Raw genomic sequence first — 20,547 nt, forward strand, 5'->3', positions numbered from 1 at the left:
CAATCATTCCCCTACTGGGTAAGAGCCACTCCTGTGCTTACTTCACAGATAAGGAAAGGGAGGCTCAGAGGACTAACTCGCCCAAGTTCCCACGCAGCTGTCAGTAGCAGAGCCAGCGTCCCTGTGTACAACCGTTACCAACGTTACCAACGCAAGGACATGTCCCAGGAACCACCTTGTCGATGAAGCAGGCGAACTTGTTGTTCAGCGCCTTGATCTGCTCCCGCTCCTGGACACGCACTTTCTGAATCTTGGGGTCCAGCTCCACGTTGAGGGGGGCCAGAAGGCTCTTGTTGACGGTGACCTGAGGGATGCCACCTGGCGGGCACACGGAGGGACACGCAGGGCCCAGCCCAGCGCTGCCAAAGACGGTGCCCACAAAGCCCCCCAGGCGACCACCCGTGCCAGCACAGTGGCCCAGCGCGAAGGCGCCGCTCCGTCCCGCCGAGGCGCTCAGAGCCAGGCGCCTGCCGCCCCCCATGCTGAAGAGGCTCCTGCTGCCGAAGGCCGTGGTGCCCTTGACGCCAGCCCTGAAGGAGGCAGAGCTGCTGCTCACCCTGCCCGAGATGACTGCTGAGCAGCCGCTGAAGCCCAGGCGCTCGCTGCCAGGGAAAGAGTGCAGCTGCCGGCTCATGGTGGCTGGAAGCGCTGTGGGGCGCTGGACCTTCTTTCTGTCCTGGCTCACCCCTTAAATAGTGCGGGCCTGCTGGATGGAGTCAGCCTAATTTGTAGGTTTGAAACATCATTTAGGCCACTGGGAGCCTCTTGGGTTCTTCATTTAGGAAATTACCATCCCCTATCTGAGATTTTTGTCTCTTCCTCCCTGAACCCCCCATAAACCCCCCATAAAATGTCCCAGAACCCTGCATTTGCATTGCTCACCTCCTGCATTATAATAATTTGGCTGCCTTATCTCCACTTGCTGCTGTCCAATTACTGGGGTTATCACTGCCAACATCTCCAGTGGAAGCTTCCAGTGGGTCTGGCGGTCTGGGTGTGTGGGGGGAAGAGAGAGGATCAGGGAAGCAGATGTCTAGGCCGGTTCTGCTTCAGGACATGACCTGGGTCAAGAATACTCCAGAGAATCATCCTTATCCTGTCCCCTGCTGCTTCCTTCCGGAGGGGGGGGTGTCTGGAGGAGGATGGCTTCGAGTATGAGAAGGAAGCCATGAGACTTCTGGCCCATCTGCAAGGAACTCTCAGTCTCTGGAGGAGGCCGGACACAGTGAGAGACTTAGGTCACTGACAGCCCTAGTCACAAGTGCTGAGGGTGACTTGAGACCAGAGCTAAAATGTTTCCCCAGAAAAACATTTCTGGAATAAGAGTGGGGAGATACTAACTGGGGATGGGAAGAAGATGGCTTGGGAGATGACCTGGGAAAGCTTAGGAAGATGGTGTTTCCTGAGGTTGTTGGTTTTTTGGGGGGTGGGAGGGGTTTTGAGTTCTTTAATTAGAGAAGAGGGATATTTATCCAATCCAAGGAACCTCTAATCAGGACATTTCCTGCCCTTGTGTCTCTGATTCTGGATCAATATTTGACCACCTATTAGAAACAAGGCCAAGAAGGGCTGAGGAAGACTCTTCTGATCTGAAATTAAGAACCAGATCTATGCCGAAACCGGTTTGGCTTAGTGGATAGAGCATCAGCCTGCGGACTGAAGGGTCCCGGGTTTGATTCTGGTCAAGGGCACGTACCTTGGTTGCGGGCATATCCCCAGTAGGGGTGTGCAAGAGGCAGCTGATCGATGATTCTCTCTCATCAATGTTTCTAGCCCTCTATCCCTCTCTCTTCCTCTCTGTAAAAAATCAATAAAATATATATATTTTTTAAAAGAACCAGATCTAGAACTTCATTCCATATAAGCATGGGAGTGTCCTTCTTTGATTCTGGTCCAATTTCCTTTTCTCCAACCTAAGTTGCCTTCAATTCTTCTCTCAGAAACAGCCTCAGGTGGGCGTTCTATTTCTTCATTCTAGTCTCAGTCTTGTCCTCAGTATGTGTCCCAGTTCCTTCATCAGATTGACAGGTCCCTAGATTAATCCTCCCCTCCCCTGCTTCCCCCATGCTCAGCCCAGGCCTTGACACCAGTGACACTCAGGATGAGTGTGAAACAGACTGGTGCTTAGAACGAGGTTCATGGCTGTGCCCTCTGTTATATCCTAGAGGCTGAGCTGAGGGGCCCTCGTGGAGTAGCCAGAAGATACCTGGGAGTAATTGGCTGACACAGCCTCCACTAAACCAATCACAGAGCATAATAACCACCAAGGTGTTTACCTCCAGGGGAACAAGACTATAGGGGCATCGGTGAATAATGGAGATTATTCTGTAGGGGCATCGGTGAATAATGGAGATGGCACCAGCCACAGATGAGCAGATAGAGGAGTCTGGGTGTCCTGCACGGGGAAGAGGGTGAGCTTTCTGTGCTAAGAAAAGATACTATAGCTCTTTCCCTCTGAGGAGCGGAGGGACAATGGCAGGAAGCCTGGGTGACCAGTAGGCCCTTCAAGAAGCTCAAGGTTATGCTTTCATTCTTTCATGAGAATTCCCCCCCCCCAACCCATAATTTTAGCCAGTTGTGGGTTTGTTTTTTTTTTTCTGCACAAAGGGTTTATTAATTCTGGTCATTGATAATACAAAAGTAAGAAGAGGATTAAAATTGGAACAGGAGAAGCTTACATAGGATTGGCTGTCAAAGGGAGCCTCTGAAGTCTCCTTTTTTCTGGAAACAGATTCTAAGGAGCTGAGACAGCCATCCATCTAGGATCACCCCACTTCTGCCCAGGGTTAGGGAACAGGTAAGATTACCTTTTCTTATCTTCCCATGAAGGGCTGACTGGCTGCATGAATCAGGAATTCCTCACTACCCTCAACCCGGGTCACCTTTCTCACAGATTATGAGGAGACAGAAGTGACACATCCAGGTTCGAGAGGCATCAGATGTGTGGGCAGATCAAAAGGTGGCTGGAGCCTGAGAGGAGGGCTCCGCACTGCACCTGCCTCTGACAGCAGCTTGCTGTGTGGCCTCGGCCCTGGCCACCACCTCTGCAATCACTCTGGGTGAAAGCAACCCTCTGACACCACAGCTCAGCAATGTAAGATGGAGAAAAACCACTGTCAGTGAGGGTTTGCAAATGCGTTGCTTGTTATATTGGGTCTTTTGCCCTGGAACACTAGTTCTTGGGAAATGATTTATATATCATGTAGGAAAAATGTGTAAGAGTAGATTCCATGATGGGTTAAAAACCATTATACCAGGATCTATTGCAAGACTTTTTAGATTCATTAACATGCCTAGTGCTTTCTGCTGCGCAGAGGGTGCTGCCAACGTCAGTGTTTCCCACACACGGGGACTGGAAGTGGGAGTGTGAATAAGGGTTATTTTTTTCTACTTTTTAATAGTTTTGAATTTTCTAATATGAGCATATGATATATTTACAAATCAGTTATTTCTTAAAAAGCAAATCAGAGAAGAAAAGAAAGGAAGGCTGTTTTAGTATCAGAAAGAGAGGAATATATACTTGAAGAAACACTGAGCAAGTTATCTCCATTTCACCATTAAATCAACTTAAGTTTCCTATATTTAAACATACTTACAACAACTAAAAAAATGAAGATCTAAGTATAATAAATATACTGTGCAATCTGATCTGGTTTATGGCAATACGCCCAGGGATACACTGTCAAAACCAAAGGGAGGGTGTTTGCCTGGACTTGAGAGCATGTGCCAGCATTGTCCCAGCTCTGCTCAAAGAGAAAGAATTCTCAGGCTGGTGACCGATGTTGGTATCTACCCAGGAAAAGGTAGTGCCCAAAACTGCTGATGCTCACCAAGCGTCCTTGTTCGCCTCCTTGTTTCCCAGTCTCCTTTGTGCTTCAGTGGGGGATTTGGTCCCATTGAATGTGAGTGGTATTGATTAGACTGCACAGTATATTTTTAAAAATATATTTCTTTTTTTTTAACATATTTTATGGATTTTGTACAGAGAGGAAGGGAGAGAGATAGAGAGTTAGAAACATCGATGAGACAGAGTCATCGATCAGCTGCCTCCTACACACCCCCTACTGGGGATATGCCTGCAACCAAGGCACATGCCCTTGACTGGAATCGAGCCTGGGACCCTTCAGTCCCCAAGCCGACGCTCTATCCATTGAGCCAACCCGGTCTCAGCTAAAAATATATTTCTTTATTGATTCCAGAGAGGAAGGGAGAGATAGAAACATCAATGATGAGAGAGAATCATTGATCAGCTGCCTTCTGCACACCCCCAACTGGGGATCAAGCCTGCAACCCGGGCATATGTCCTTGACCAGAATAGAACCTGGGAGCAGGCTGATGCCCTATCCACTAAGCCAAACTAGCTAGAGCCACAGTATGTTTATTATACTTAGATCTTCATGTTGTAAGATGTTGTAAGTATGTTTAAATACAGGAAACTTGCAGGGTGAGGCAGTTAGTCCATGTGCCTCCTCTGTTCTTTCCCCTGTTCCTGTAGCTTTGCAGGCCAGGAGGGCCATGTGGGGGGCTACAGGAGAGAAGAGCCAGGTCCCTGAGACACCCATTGGGAGAACCATGTAGGAGAGCTGCCCCAACCTGCCTTGGACTGTGAGTAGGAAATATCAAATTAAGCCATGAGATTTCAGGGTTTGTCTGTTGAGGCAGTCAGTGTTAATCATCTGAATCCAAGCATAGAAGTGGGAGGGTAGACATATCTCTTAGTAGCCAATGCTCTTTATCCTTAGTTCATGTCCATTACATAATCTTCTGATCACTATTAGACCTTCTCTGCCTCCCTTCTCACTTAGCTGTTGAAACAATACTCTATCCTACCCTGTTTCCCTGAAAATAAGACAGTGTCTTATATTAATTTTTGCTCCCAAAGATGCACTAGGTCTTATTTTCAGGGGATGTCTTATTTTTCCATGAAGAAGAATACAGTACACATTTATTGTTAAATGAAAATAAAGGAAATTTATTACCTGTATACGGTACCTTAGTACAGTAGTTGTCAACACAAACCAGACAAACTGTGAATCCTACAGTATCAAGAATTTACTCATTTATTCAATGACAATCATGTCTTCATCTTCTGGAACATCATCATAACAATCCAATTCCTGAATTTCCTGGTGAATTTCTTGTGTCTCCATTTCTTTCAGAATCAGTGGACCAAATCTCTCATGTTCAGCAATAGCACTGTCTTTAAATGAGTACTTCTTGTCAAGGTAGCCTGCTCGCAGTACATTTGCAATGCAACTGTCAGTGATTTTCTCCCATGAATTCTTCACCCAAGTCACAACTTCTTGCAGTTTAAGTTTCACAAAGTTTCCACGCTGATTTCTCTCCATTCTATTTTCAATGTAGTCAATAATTTCCATGCGCCCTAGCAACCAGTTTATGGTAAATTAATTTTCATTCTGAGACAGAGCCTAGGGGGGCCTTATTTTTGGGGGGATGCCTTATATTTCACTCAGAAGGAAACCTGTAAGTAGGTCTTATTTTTGGAGGATGTTTTATTTTCGGGGAAACACGGTAGTAATACGAAGTGATGATAATTACAATAGTTTAAAAGTATACTACGTGGCATTCACTGAATTAAATAAGTATCATATATTCTTTCATTAAATTTAATTCTCATGACAACTTTATGAAGAACTACTATTATTAACCCCTTTTTACGGATGGGGAAACCTGAGGCTCATGAAGCAGAAATATCTTGCCTAAATCACAGTTCATAAGTGGCAGAGGAGGACTCAAACCTGGGTCCATCTGACACCTAAGATGTTAGCTTCTCCCACAAGTTCTACAACACAGAATCCCAGCTCCTCAGCAGACTTGAAAGGGCCTCTCTTATGTGGCTGCTTCCTGGGGAGCCAGCTCCAGGTGCTACCCTCCTTCTCCACCTGCTAACCCTCCTTGCCTTCCACCTCACACCCTGGCAATCATAACCTATTGTCACCAGGCTAGTGCCTCTGGCTGCACTCCCTCCTTTTGTCTAGGCAATAAACTATCCTCTGAAAATGCTGCACGTGGACCTTCTCTGTCCAAGACCTCCCTGAAGAATCCCACTCTCCTCTGCTTCAGTATCTTCTTTTGTTGCCAATATCTCACTGTGGCAGTTACATTTCTTATAGTTATGTCTCCATGAAGGGCATGGACCAAGCTTATATATCACTGTATCCCTATCACTAGCTCATGCCATGTACATGATAAATGACAGTAACGTTCATTGAGTTGACCACAATTTCTTTATTGCCTCCGAGAGTGTATTCCCTGTGACTAATTATTCTGCCAACCAGTTCTCCCTTGGGCAATAAGTCAACTGGCATATTATCCTATATAATAAAAGTCCAATATGCAAATTGTCCCCTCTGGAGTTCGACTGACCAGGTGTTTGACCACTCACTATGATGTGTACTGACCACCAGGAGGCAGGGCAGAATGAAGGAAGGCCCTTGCCAGCACCTGGCAACCAGGGGAAGGCAGGTCCCAATTGGCCCTGATCGCCAGCCAGGTCTAGGGACCCTACCTTTGCATGAAGTTCATGCACCAGACCTCTAGTTTATAATATGTTCTGTTTAAAGTTTGAATTTTATGAATTGCTTTGCTAGCAGCTAAACACCTCTTTCAGTGAGCTAATGAAGTTAAATTTTACTTTTTGTTGTTTTATTACCTGTAACACATCTACAGTGCAGCTTTGTGGCTGACTCATGTTCTTTCTTCCCCTCATGTTTGTTTGTTTTTTAATACCCACACCCCCACCCTTTGACAACCATCAGCTTGTCTTTATGAGTCTGTTTCTGTCTTGTTTATTCATTGTTTTATTTTGTTAAGTCCACATATAAGTGAAGTCATGATGGTATTTGTCTTTTTCTGACTTATTTCACTCAGCATAATACCCTCTAGGTCCATCCATGTTGTTGCAAATGGCAAGGTTTCATTCCTTTTATTGCTGAATAATATTCCATTGTGTGTGTGCCATATTTTCTTTATTGGAAGAAGATATTCACCATTGGAAGAACATCTAGGTTGTTTTCATGTTTTGGCTATTACTAGTACAGCTGCAATGAGCATAAGTGTGCATATATCTTTTCGAGTTAGTATTTTAGTTTTCTTCAAATAAATACCCAGAAGTGAAATTGCTGGATCATATGGTAGCTCTGTTTTTAATTGCACCAATATATAATGCCACCAACAGCATTCCAAGGTTTCATTTTCTGAAGTCAAGTCTTTAAGTAAAAAAGGTTAAGGACAAGATTCTGTTTCCACTAACCTTTATTAATCATGAACTTTGTGCCAGGCATTGCACAAGACATCCACATATTGTCTTATTTTAGCTTTACAATGATCTGGGGGTACTTTTCTGCCAATTTTATAGCTAAATAAATGAGGCTTCAACTGATTGCAAGCTGTGATCATGATCCCCAGTTACTTGCAGAGTCTGAATCTGAATTCAAAGCTATTGACTTGAAGTCTAGGACTTTCTCTGGACCCACCGTGATCCTGTTCAGATGCCTCTGTGAGCACAGCCTGAATGTGTGCCAGCCTCTCACTTGCCCTTTGAATCATGTTGCATCCCGGCAGCAGCAGCATCATGGCCCGAGGACCCATGAGAAGACTTCTAAGTACAGAATGTTTTGGAAGCTGAGTTTAAACACAACTCAGACACTTATACATTCACATCCATACTCAATCCACTGAAATGGCAACAAGAACCAAGGAAACATTGGTATTACATTAAAGACAATCTACCTTTAGCCTTTTCTGGAATAATACTTATAACTTGAGCCCAGGCTTCTGGAACTGGCCTTCTGCTACCTTTTGACCAGTTTTAAATATTGCCACAAGTATTGGCTCCCTATCCTTGCTGGTAATCTGAGTGATCTTAAAGATTATCCATTCACTGGAGCATAGTGTGAGGAGAACATGACTTATAATGTATATTTGCTGGTGCGATGGGGAACAGAGATGAATCCTGAGCATCACAAAATTCAGTGGAGGTGATGGTGGGTAGTTGTGCAAGGATCTCTCTCACTCAGATATAAAGATACTTTGGGACTCTTTGGAACACACTGGACCTCAGATGGCCCAGGCTCCAGGTCATTGACCTTCACGAGGCCTAAGATGAGGACTCCCTTAGGAAAGAGAAGCATCTTGTTCCTGCAAGAGTTTTATAAGTTTATTGGTGAGACACGGGAAGTATGGAGATGAGGTCTGAACAAGGACAAGAGCCCACATAGTAACAGCACAAATGCCTTCATTGGTGGGAGAAACCTGCAGGGCTACTCCCAGCTATAAAATCTGCAGGGACCATGCAAGGTACAATGTATAACCAGATGTTTCCTCTGAGCTAGAGTTGCTCTCACAGGAGACAGGTATCTCAGTGGGCCTTCAATCATATGTACCCATGGAGCATATGGCCAAATAACTCCCTAAACCAGGATATGGAAGGGGCAGTAGGAGGATGGGGGTTACCTTTGAGAAAAAATTCTTCCACTGCAAGGAGAAGGATTCAGGAAGTGGAGGCCCAGTTAAGAGGTCTCTTGGTACAGAGGCAGAGGATGGGCTAGATTGTAGAATCCCGATTTTACATTAAGAAAGACTCAGGCAGAGAAATGGAAGAGAGGAGATGTCAGTGGCAAAGAAAACCAAGAGGAAATATGCCAGAGGAGTTTCCTATAGAAGGGAGTCCAGGACAAGGTAGACAACTGTCTTTCTCTTTATCTTGTGGTCTTTTTAGTGGGTGAATTCAGAGCTGAGGTCTTCCCAGAGAGATCCTTGAATTCACTTGCACTCCCCAGCCTGGTTTTGGCCTCCCCTCGAGGGCTGCAGTTTCCACTGCCAGTGACACAGCCTCCAGACAGCATGCCGTAGCCAACAGAGCTGGGTCGGTAGCCATAGGTGCCTGTCCCGCTGAACCCGAAGCCGGCACCTGTGCCCGGGGTCCCAGCTGTGGAGCTGCTGATGACTGCTGAGGAGGATGGAGGGAGAAGAGATAAGTGTGTGTCTCAGGACAGGAGTGTCACTGAGTCCCCTTCAACTTCCCAGCCCCAACTAACTTAAATGTTTCTTCTTTAAGCAAATACTTCACATCAACTGTGGACTTGAGTTGAGTGACTCACACTCAATTCCTGAGCAGCTCAAGCACCAGAAGCAGCCCAGATCCCATAGGACCCCCAAATCAGGCAACTTCTCTGAACAAACAGAAGTAGCAAGGACTTCTCCTAAAGAACAGATGATGGCCAAGCAAGTCTTGCATCTAACTTTAGAATCCAATCTTTTTTTTTTTTTTTCCTAAGAATATCCTGATTGGTTCATATAGGGGAGTTTTGCTGGCCTGTCTTAGAAGGAGACAGAGCTAGGGCCAGCATTAGAGCTGATGTGCACAGTCTGTCTGTGCCTGATCCCCACAATCAGTGAGAAGATGTGATTCTTCCTGCCTCTGGCTTCTAGGATTCCATCAAGTGCAAATTCTGAGAGTTTTATCCCAGCATGAGAGAGATTTCAGGGTGGGGGTAGGGGTGGGAAACCAATATGAAAGGTGAGGAAGTGATAGGAACAGGAGCAGTAGGTCTCAGCTGGGAGGTGATTGTGACAGTTGAGCTCGGGCTTTTCCATAGGGGTCTTGGTCATAGACACCCACTTAGTTTGTGCTTATTAACAGACTAAAAGCATTCCCCCATAGTCATGAAATACTCACAGATGCTCACAGAGTTGGTGTATTCTCCAGACATCCTGCACAGAGAGAAAAGTACAGGTGACTCCCTCACATGGAATCCACACTACCCTCACCACAGCCTGAAAGCCTCAGCCAGACTAGCTCATGTCCAGGCACACATTGCACCTGTGTATCCCTAAGCACCTTCCTCTCCATCCTCAGTCTACTCTCCCCACTTCAGAGACTATAAACTTACAGCCTTGGAGACCCCAGTAGCAACACCAGCTCCAGGGGCCCTCCTACCAAGTTTCTCCTTAGCCCACTTTTTTTATTCCTGAGAGGCTACGGCCTGAATAAGTACATGTGGAAATAGCATTAGGATTTGCCACTGGTGGACTAACTGTATTATTTTAGGACCCTCTCTCTCTGAGTCTTTTGTGTAAAATGGTGCAAAGGTAGAACAGGGTGTTTTTTTTTTAATGTCAGTACTTCAGGTACCACCCTCCCAAGTGTTGCTATGACCATATACAACTCATACTGTTATATAGCTAGTATGTATTTTCACTTACTCTGCCTTTTATATGAAAATTCATTTCTTTTAAAAGGAAGTGTTATATATCACTAGGATAAAGAGACAACCAGTACCTACTATAAGAACAAAGCAGTAAAATCAAAATAATAAAAATTAAACAATTTTTTTTAAAAATGTGACTAGATGTGTTGTCTACCCAGAGACAGAAACCAGGATCTATTCTCTTTATTAATAGTGGTATTTACAAGTGGCAGGGCAGTGGCAGAGACATAATAGCACCATGCAGAGACCGTCTCCAGTCTGAAGACTAGAATGAGAAGAACTATAAAGGAAATCTCTGTCTCATATGATCTTGTGCTATTTAAGGCTACATGGATAACCTAAAAAGCATCTCCAGCCACTCCATCAGCCTGACCCCCACATTCTGGGAAACTGAGTCAGAGATTACAAAAGTTCTTCCAGGTCTAACACTCTAAGATCCCTCCCATCACCCACCTGCACTCCTCGCCCTCCAGCAGCTTGCGGTAGGTGGCAATCTCTATGTCCAAGGCCAGCTTTGTGCTCATAAGCTCCTGGTACTCCCTCAGCATGCGGGCCAGCTCCTCCTTGGCCTGGTGCAGGGCAGTCTCCAGCTCATCCAGCTTGACCCGGGCGTCCTTCAGGGCACAGTCGCCCCGCTGCTCGGCATCAGCGATGGCCGTCTCCAGGTTGGAGCACTGAAGACCAGGAGGTAGCATCCCCCTGAGTTCTAAGGCACCCTGAGCCTCACTTCACCCTCCATCTGTTCACAGTGGTTGGACCCTCCTCTGTGCTGCCCATGTCTTAGAGCAAAGCTGCACACATGGTGTTGGGACTTGTCAACCTGGGACTGTGAGAGGTGGTTTCCTCAGACTTTTGGCTTTTTGGAAATATGTTTCCAATTGTTCTCAGACTTTATTTGGGAACTAAGTGTGAGGTTTGAGAGCAGGGGTTCTATTTGAGGAGTGGGGTCCTGAGATGGAGAACCAAGAGGAGAAGAAGCAAAGGGGCGTATATGTGATGGGCAGGCCACCCCTCCCTTGGGAGTGAACCAGGAGCTCCGAAGACCCCTTCACCTGTTTCTTCACACTCTCAATCTCCGAGCGCAGCCTTTGGATAAGCCGGGTCAGCTCTGAGATCTCATTCTTGGTGTGTTTGAGGTCATCCCCATGCCGACCAGCTGCCAGCTGGAGCTCCTGGAACTTGGGGGGAGATGGGTCAAAGCAGGGATTTTGACTCAGGGATGGGTAGGGGTCTCCAATTTCACCAGGCCTATCAACCTCCCACTCAAAAATTGGATTTATTTATTTTTCTTAAGCACAGTTGCTCTCACTGATGGTTAGATTTGGCCATAAGGATTGTTGAAAGTCTCATACTCTCCATACTGAAATTTTATAATACACAACTCTAATTATGGTAGTCTTCTGCCTATAGCCCTTCAAAGTCAAATTCAAACTCCTAGCACAGCATCAAAGAGCTTTGAGATCTGGCATCCACCAGTTCCTCCATACTCAATTCTCATAGCCTCTGCCCATCACCTATCTAGCTTTTCACATGTGCCAAATAGTTCTATGTCCCCTCAATATGCCACATACTCTCAAGTCTCTTAGTCTTTGCATGAGCTTCTCCCCTCACCTGAAAAACCCTTTTTTATCCATTCTCTCTTGTTCCCTAGCTGGCTCCAACTCAGTCAGTACAGAATCACTACCCGCAGTATGCCTTCCCTGATCCCTGGTTGGGTGGACCATAGCCCCTGCCACACCAGTCCATAGCTCTTACTACACTGTACTGTGATCACACATTTCTAAATCTTTACCATCAGACTCAGAATGACTAGAGAAGTAGTCAGCAAACTGTGGCTCTGTTGACTAATGAGTTTGCCGACCACTGGCCTAGACTCTCAATTGCAATAATTACAGGCTGTTGTTGTTCCTTGTGATTAAGCCCCTATCCCAGTGGTTGGCAGAGCAGCAAACTGTGGTTTGCCGACCACTGGACTAGAGGGCAGGCACCTTTTTTTATTACTTATTTCTGGATTCCTAGTACCTAGCACAGAGCCTACCTAGTGTTCAAAGAGGTCTGATGAATGGAGGGAAGAATGAGTTAATGAACCAAAGAGGGAGCTAAAGAACTGCCCATCTATATTTCCTGTGACTTTCTTCCCTTCACAGTTCACTTGGGCTCCAAGCTCCTGGAAATGTTGCTGGACATGAAGGAACATTTTGTGTATGAGTTGTAGGGATAGAATGACTATATCCTAACACTAGTCGTGGATTTTGGATCATATACTCTTTGGGGATTATTCCTGCCTTTGATGTCATCCATTGGATAGTCAACAGAGAGCATTTCATTTCTATTCCATAATTTGGCTTAAGGGAAACACAAAAACGTATGACATTTAAACTTCTAGTGTCTATGCATTACTTGTCTCTGTCCCTGGGTGCTTGGCCTTGCCAGTTCTCTCATATCTGGCCCCAGCATGGTCCTAGACTCAGGATTCCTCTTCTGAGACTCTGAAAGGCAGGGGTCTTCTCTACACTCCTGTGTTTTATCTTTGGGGATAATCTTAGTGCAAAAAAAAAAAAAAAACACTATGGCAGAACAGGTGGCCTTCTCTTGCTTATCTGCAAGGCTGTGTGAGCACAACCTCCCACACTCTGGCTGGGACAGAGGCACTGACTCCCCCAGTTCTGACACCATGCAGAGCCCTGAGTGATTAAACCACACAGCCATCCCTGACCCTAGCTTGCAGCAGAAAAGTTGGGGCTGGGCGACTTGAGTTGGAACCTTTATCAAGAAGCCCTGGACTGTGGTGTCTACCAGGCTTTGAAAGCCTTCCTTCCTCCCATCCCTGCAGGCCAAATCCCTGTAGCAAGGAAGGGGGGGGCGGGCGCGAGCACGCTCGGAGAGACAAACAAGATAAAGAGAGTGAGGATTTCCATTGAGAAGGATCCTGATAAATAGCAAGGAACAATTAGGAAATTGCCATTTAGATCTGAGAAACCACATTATCTGAAGAATTATTTTCCCACCCACTACCCATTATAGGAGTTAAGATCTAAGGGACTCAAACACCCCTTTATTCTTGGACTTGGACTTGAATGAAAAGGTAGGAGTTACCTAATCTCATATCACACTAAAGAGACCCCTTAATGTATTATAATTAACAAGGGATTTGAGATGCTAACTGCCCATGTTTTCTTCCTTCCCAGACGCAATTAATTCAAAACTCTGCCTTTGAGAGTTGTTCCTGACTTGCCCCATCTGATCCTAGTTCCCTAACCTCTGCCTCCCCTGCATTCACGACTCTGTGCCACATTTGTTTGCACTCAGCTGTGTGTGTCCTCCCATGGCTGCCATGGTCTAGGTCAGTGGTCGGCAAACTGCGGCTTGTGAGCCACATGTGGCTCTTTGGCCCCTTGAGTGTGGCTCTTCCACAAAATACCACATGCAGGAGCGCATGTAGAGTGTGATTGAAACTTCATGGCCCATGCACAGAAGTCGGTTTTCAGCTCTCAAAAGAAATTTCAATTGTTGTACTCTTAATATTTGGCTCTGTTGACTAATGAGTTTGCCGACCACTGGTCTAGGTGGATCCTAAGGGCAGAACTTCGTCTCCTCCCTTTGGGCTTCCACCAGTGTCAGGGAGAGTGTCTTGATCCCAGCTAGTGTGTGGGACATGATGGGTCATGGAACTGGACCAGAGGTCTCAGAACATTTGACTCTGGAAGGTATGCAGCCTTACCTTGGTCTGGTAAAGGGCCTCAGCCTCAGCCTTGCTCTTCAGGGCGATCTCCTCATACTGGGTTCGGACCTCATTGATGATGCTGTCTAGGTCCAGGTTACGGTTGTTGTCCATGGATAGGATGACAGATGTGTCACTGATGTGGGACTGGATCTGAGCAATCTCCTGCATGGGAAACAAGAAGGCATGAAATGTCTTGTGAGCAAAGGAAAATCCCAAGGTGATGGCCCTATCCCAGCAGGGGAGCCCCCAAACCCTCCAAAGCAGATGCAGCTGTATTCTCCAAAATATATATAAAAATGGAGCTCACCAGCCAAGAGGTTCCAACAACACATCTAGAAACTGCTGAGTTTGTTTGAAGTAGCCCAAGTAGAAAACATCCCTCATGTCTGTCACCTGAGACTGGTCAGAAGTAGAAAACGTGGGGGGAAACAGCCTGGACACCACACAAGAGACACTAAGGACACTGCAGCCCACAGATGCTTGGACAACAGGTTGAGGCTTGAAGCCAGATTGTCATAGAGTCAGTAGAAAGGTTTTGAGGCATCCTCACCTCTATCCCTAAGGATTTCTGACCAAGACCTGAGGGAATGCCCCAAGTGACAGAGAGAAGATAGGCAAAAATGAGAATGTGCTCCACTGAAGATCAGTGGGAACCCCTTAAGCACTCCCAGCTTCCTGGACGATGTGAGAGCAGGCCACTGGAGCTAGGCTGGAACTGATGGCATGTATCATTTGAAAGTATAAGGGTATATTTCACTCTTGCCTTGGATCTACAAAGTTCCCACCATCCAAATACTAGAGACCTGGGCTCTTAAAGTTACTGATGAGTAAATAACTGCTCATTTATGTCTGTCCTTCCAGAAGACAAAGTGAGTTGGGAGTGGGATAGGGGAGCCTTACCCCTTCGTACAGACACTTGAAGAACTTGATCTCTCCATCCAGGGCGTCCACCTTGGCCTGCAGCTCCACCTTGCTCATGTAAGCCGCATCCACATCCTAAGGGAACCCAGAGACCCCCTGACATCACCCTTCTTCAAGTCCAGACAGCGTTCTCCTGGGAACCGGCACCCCACCACTGACTTCGTGAAGAGCTGCCTCAGGGAATGGAGTCAAGACAAAGAGGGCAAGACCCTAACTTCCACCCAGGACTCACTGTGAGACCTTAAGCAAGTTCTTGGTGCCTCTGGAACTCCTTCTGCCCCATTCTAAAATGGGGTCTTTTTACTGCCTCTATTTCTCAAGGAGAAGGTACAGGAGAGAGCCCTACCCCCAGCCTCACACACACATACCCACACACACACAGTCTATAATTCATTAGGGCAGAGGGAAGCAACTGCAATTTGTCAGAGGCAGGCAGAGTTGGAAGGCAAACCTATAGCCCCTCCTGTTCCCAAAACCAAAGTGGGCATGACCTGGGGATTGGCTATCCATGTCTAGGCTCCTGCCCATTTACACAAAACACCAAAGTGTTCTAGATAAACACCAAGGTGTCCATCCCAACATGTCCCAAGCAACAAATCCCTCCATCTGCTTTGGCATTTCAGCTCCAGGCCCTTGTAGGGATCACAGAATTCAGCTTCCTCTCTGATGTCACCTCACCCACATTCCACACTCCACTTTTTGGGTAAGCGAAGGATATGCACCCCCTCCTCACCTTCTTAAGCACCACAAATTCATTCTCAGCAGTTGTGCGTTTGTTTATTTCATCCTCATACCTGCAGGAAAAGCATCACAGTGAGCGGTGTGTGTGTGTGTGTGTGTGTGTGTGTGTGTGTGTGTGTGTTTCATTATGAAAAGAGAAAGGACATGCTCATGTTGTGTATCTTTTTTTAAAATATATATATTTTATTGATTTTTTACAGAGGGTAAGGGAGAGAGATAAAGTGCTAGAAACGTCGATGAGAGAGAAACATCGACCAGCTGCCTCTTGCACACCCCCTACCGGGGATGTGCCCGCAACCAACGTACATGCCCCTGACCGGAGTCGAACCCGGGACCCTTCAGTCAGCAGACCAACGCTCTACCACTGAGCCAAACAGGTTTCGGCATCATGTTGTGTATCTTTTACTAGGTATTATTCTACATCTTTGCAAATCTGTCCAACTCACTAAGACTATTTGTTCAGCATTGTGGACAAGGTTTGAAGCAATCCCCACCCCCGTGGGCCAAGTGACTAGATGGTTTGGTGTCTGAATTTCCTCTGCTGTCTGGAGAGTGAGTAGGTTCTTCCTCCTCCCATTTAGTGCTCAAATCACAGGAGCATGACACTGTCTTTCAGCCATGATTCTTGTGTCCAACACCCCTATAATAACTCCACCTCATCCTCAAGCATGACTCCCAAGGCAGCCAGCACTGTCCCTGGGGAAGGAAGAAGAAGCATGGCCCAAATGTCCAGGACCTGAGGGAAATGATAAAGGAAGCCCAACAGAAATCCAAGCTCCCTGGCATGTGGAACGAGTTTCCTTGGAACTTAGAGGCAACTCAGGAACCAAGAGGCGGTGGGGCAGGCACACATGAACTCTCTCAAGTGAGAAAAGGAGAGAATATGCCCTAGAGGTATTCTCTGTCAGGACAATCCTGCAGCTTTCCAAGAGGCTGACTGCCCCCTGCCCAGCTTGTTCAGCTGTCATCTTGCCTGGGCAGAAGAGCTCAAGCTGGGTCACTCCCACCTGAGCTCTGTGCTCCTGAAACCAGAGGCAAATGTCCCAGTGCCTGCTGGGAAAACCCAGCCCAGGAGGTGGTCAATCTGGGTGCAGTATTCTGCTCACCTCTTCTTGTAGTCCTCCACCACGTCCCGCATGTTCCTCAGCTCCGAGTCCAGCCTCACCCTGTCCCCCGACAGCGTCTCCAGCTGCTTCCGCAGGCTGCTGATGTAGCCCTCGTACACGGGCTCCAAGTTGTTCTTGCAGTTGTTCAGGTCCAGCTGCTGTAGAAGCTCCCACTTAGTCTCCAGCACCTGGTTCTGCTGCTCCAGAAACCGCACCTGGAACCCAGATCAACAGACATTGGTCATGGGGAGAGGCTGTGTGTTACCTTTTCTGGATGGTAGCTGTGTTCTCTTATGCTGCATTAGCTTAAAGGGTAAGCCTCATGCCCCTCCACACCCAGGCCCTTTGTCTGACTCAGGAGTTCTCTTTCTGGGAGCATCCCACACCATCAGGAGGGGCTTCAACATCTTCATTTCCCTCTTACCAACATATGTCTCCTCTGAATCTGTCCAACCATGCTTGGGCCAATGTCAGTGGTCAGCCTTGGCCAGTGCTGATCTTAAATATGTAAATTGACCTGTATTAGCCTTCATGCTCCTGGGTGGCTCTGCTCAGACTAGTAGCCTGGCCTGTGCTCTGCCTACTTTCTGTCTTCTCTGTCATGGCCTTTCCCAGCCCAGCCAGAGGTCGGTATTCAGCTGACCTGGAGTCTCAGCACCTCCTATGTTGCTTTCATGTCCAAATCTATTATCTCAGAGCATTTCCCCAGCATTCTCAAGTAGCAGCCTATAAATATTATATCATTTCCTTGCAGAAAACCCTCTGGTGGTTCCATATCACCTACAGAGTCAAGTCTAAATTCCTTCTTTAGCTCTTCATAATGGGCCCAGCCCCTCTGCTGCCATTCACCAAACATTCACACAACCCAAGGTGTCCTGCTCCCCAGACAAGTCCTTCATGCTGCATGTGACTGCTCCCTCTCCTACATTTCCTTTCCCCACCTCTGTCTGGTAAACTCTTCCTCAGGTTTGACTCCTCTATCCTGCTGTCAACTTTGGGAAGCTTCCCCCTACTCCTGGAAACTCAAGAAGTCTACTTCCCAAGATGCTCCTACCTCTTTGTTAATCAGTGGCTCTCAAACTTCAATGTGCATCAGCATCACCCTGGGGGCTTGTTAGAGCTGCACATTGCCAGGCCCCACTTCCAGAGTTTGTGATTCAGTAAGCACAAAGTGGAGCCTGAGGACGAGCATTTCTAATCAGTGCCCCAGTGAGGCTGATGCTGGCAGTTCAGGGACCATTTTGGGGAACCTCTACACCAATGCACTATTGATCCCCATGTGCCTTGCCCTGGGGCCCACATGTCCATTTGGATGCATCTCAGGCTCTGAGTCTGTCATCTGACAGAATCTGAGCTGGTCTGGGAGCTAGGCTCTATGGCATTCTAGACATCCTAGGCTTCCATAGACCTTTCCATTGTCTGACTTCTAAGTTTCACGTGCCATCCCTCTCCTACTTCTCAACTCATGCCACTGTCTCTGCCTCCAGGAGACCTTCCCAGACTAAGCTCTCTAGCTCCTCCTGCCCATCTGGCCACCCTGACCTCTCAACACTGATGTCCAGGGTTCGTTCAGTTCCCCCCTGACCTGTCCTTGGCTGTGTCTGCATCCTAGAAAGGTGGCCTGTCTTCCTCCATCTCAAACTGGGAGCCCCCAAAGACAGTAAAGGCGGAAGAACACTCAGCTTTCTACATTCGGCTTTCTCCAGAAAGTCCCACCTTGTCGATGAAAGAGGCGAACTTGTTGTTCAGAGTCTTGATCTGCTCCCGCTCCTGGGCACGCACTTTCTGGATCTCGGGGTCCAGCTCCACATTGAGGGGGGCCAGAAGGCTCTTGTTGACGGTGACCTGAGAGATGCCTCCTGGAGGGCACACAGATGGACAAGCGGGCCCCAGGGCCACACTGCCAAACATGCTGCCAGCAAAACCACTGGCACGGCCCCGGCCAAATCCATAGCTCCCTGTTCGCCCGCTGCCACTGGTCACGTTGTAGGAGATGCCCCGGGAGCCTCCCAGGCTGTAGAGGCTCCGGCTCCCAAAGCCCCCGCTGAGCCCTTTGCCCCCTGCCCGGTAGGAAGGCGAGCTGCCCCCAGAGAGCACAGCGGAGCAGCCGCTGAAGCCCCCCTTGGCGGCAGCGCCTGTCTTGTAGGTGAACTGGCGGCTCATGCTAGAAAATCCAGAGAGCTGGAATAAGAAGCTAATCCTCAACTGAGATGCAACTCACAAGCCTGAGATCTTGGTCTCCCCCTTTATAGGGCTTGAGAGAGAGCCACTGCTCTAATTTGTGGGTTTAGTTTGCCTGGGAGCAAGAAATCATTTTCTCCCAGCAAAATCAGAGGTAAATAACTTGAAAACCCCCAAAGTGATGGGCTTGCAAGCCTTGCTCATGTAATTTGAGTCTTATCTAATTAACCAGGGGTATTTAGCCTGGCCAAATTACCCCTAGAAAGATCTTGGCTGGGAGGTTTGTCACAGACTCAATTGCCCTTCCCCAGGGAGTGGGAAGGGGAGGGGTGAGTTGCGGGGGTGCAGAGGGGAGACCTATAATTGACAGTGTCATCTGTGAGAGATCTCACGACTGTACCAGCATCAGATGGGCTGCTTTAGGGACTGCTTTTATGTGGTTAGGAGGAGACTCCACGACAGAGCTTCCCAGGGTTCCTAGAGATAGTTCTCATGGTGACCAGGACCAAGGGTGATGAGCCAGGACGAGGAATCCAACCCAGCCCTCTGGCTGCCAGTTCCTGTTGTGGCCTCTCAGGCAGGTGTTCTGCTCCTCTGTGCTGGCCAGGATGCCCTGCACACACTGACTTTGCTCCTGCCTCTCCCACCGCCCTCACCCTTGACCTTGAAAGAATGGTATTGCTACCATTCATGGTAGCTGACACTGGTGCAGGGCTTTACAGCATTAAAAAAGCTCCTGGCACACAGAAGCCCACTTAACCCACTTGACCTGGGGAGGAGCTTGATGACCCACATTTCACAAATGGGAAAACCAAGGCTCAGATAGTTGAGGACAGTGAACATTTCATGAGCTCTTTCTCTGTAAGAATCTCAAAGGATACAAATTTCCCACAAAGACTAGGTCCAGCCTTGAGGGATTCCCTTGGATGGTCTCTGTCTCCATATTCATAGAAGCCTTCCCATGCAGGCCTTATTTATCTGCCCAGACAGGCAGACAACCATTCACCTCTTCAGTCATTCATCCATCCACTCATCTAACAAACTTTGGTTGAGGTCTGACTCTGTCCAGAGTAATATGCTAGGTTCCAGGGTCATAAATTATAAGACAGTAACCTAGTTTACAATTCTAGGATGAGTGAAGACACTTAAATTTCATTAGATCCTTGGCATTACCAAAGTATTCACAATTCCCCAAACCCAAATATATTTACAGTACATAATTTCCTCCATAAAAATGCAATTACTTCACTAACCAGAGTGCTTGAATGAACAGCTTGCCAATCCCTCTTATCTATTTCTGTGCAGAAACGATGGCCCCATCCTATAGTATACTAGCATTATTTATTATAACACAATAACATTACCTCTCATACTGTTGTACCTAGAAATTGCCAAATTCAACATTCCCTTCTTTTTTAAAATATAAAATAGCTATTTTAAATTAAGAATAATCATTTTCTTATTCTCAGTTTTGCTACCAGCAATGGCACTTGACAAACTTTTCAGAATTTTTATATTAGACACAAAGGATTTATCCCTTTGCATTTTCTCCTTAAGGTTCGAGTTAAGCCCAACAAAGCTGTGTGTGATGACGATGCTGATTGTTCCAGCCAGAATCACTCCTTAATTGACTCTCTTGCAC

General features: G+C 47.0%; 2 protein-coding genes across 4 annotated transcripts in view; both read right to left on the reverse strand.

The window, feature by feature from the left end:
• The window catches only part of LOC118728375 (keratin, type II cytoskeletal 72), a 97,068-nt gene extending 90,618 nt beyond the window's left edge, over nt 1-6,450 (reverse strand). The window contains exons 1-2 of one of the 2 annotated variants that reach the window (XM_045588016.1): nt 6,426-6,450; nt 176-667 (exon numbers count right to left, since the gene is read on the reverse strand). In XM_045588016.1, the coding sequence (XP_045443972.1) occupies nt 176-634 (459 nt within the window). In that variant the 5' untranslated portion in view covers nt 635-667; nt 6,426-6,450. Of the gene's footprint in view, nt 1-175; nt 668-6,425 lie in introns of those variants that run through there. The other variant, XM_036454847.2, reaches the window with a different exon arrangement.
• A 1,200-nt stretch (nt 6,451-7,650) lies between these two features.
• LOC118728385 (keratin, type II cytoskeletal 73) lies at nt 7,651-19,551 on the reverse strand. 2 transcript variants are annotated; one of them, XM_036454862.2, is made up of 9 exons: nt 18,441-19,551; nt 16,725-16,939; nt 15,611-15,671; nt 14,857-14,952; nt 13,954-14,118; nt 11,285-11,410; nt 10,686-10,906; nt 9,701-9,735; nt 7,651-8,968 (listed from the first exon to the last, which is right to left on the reverse strand). In XM_036454862.2, the coding sequence occupies exons 1-9, from the start codon at nt 18,885-18,887 to the stop codon at nt 8,721-8,723; spliced, it is 1,614 nt and encodes a 537-aa protein (XP_036310755.1). In that variant the 5' UTR covers nt 18,888-19,551; the 3' UTR covers nt 7,651-8,720. The 2 variants fall into 2 exon arrangements, with proteins under 2 accessions (XP_036310755.1, XP_036310754.1); XM_036454861.2 differs by having other exon boundaries at nt 7,651-8,971.
• Nucleotides 19,552-20,547: the final 996 nt, after the last annotated feature.

Source organism: Pipistrellus kuhlii, unplaced genomic scaffold (genome assembly GCF_014108245.1).
Source record: "Pipistrellus kuhlii isolate mPipKuh1 unplaced genomic scaffold, mPipKuh1.p scaffold_m20_p_3, whole genome shotgun sequence".
NCBI classification, from domain to species: domain Eukaryota; kingdom Metazoa; phylum Chordata; class Mammalia; order Chiroptera; family Vespertilionidae; genus Pipistrellus; species Pipistrellus kuhlii.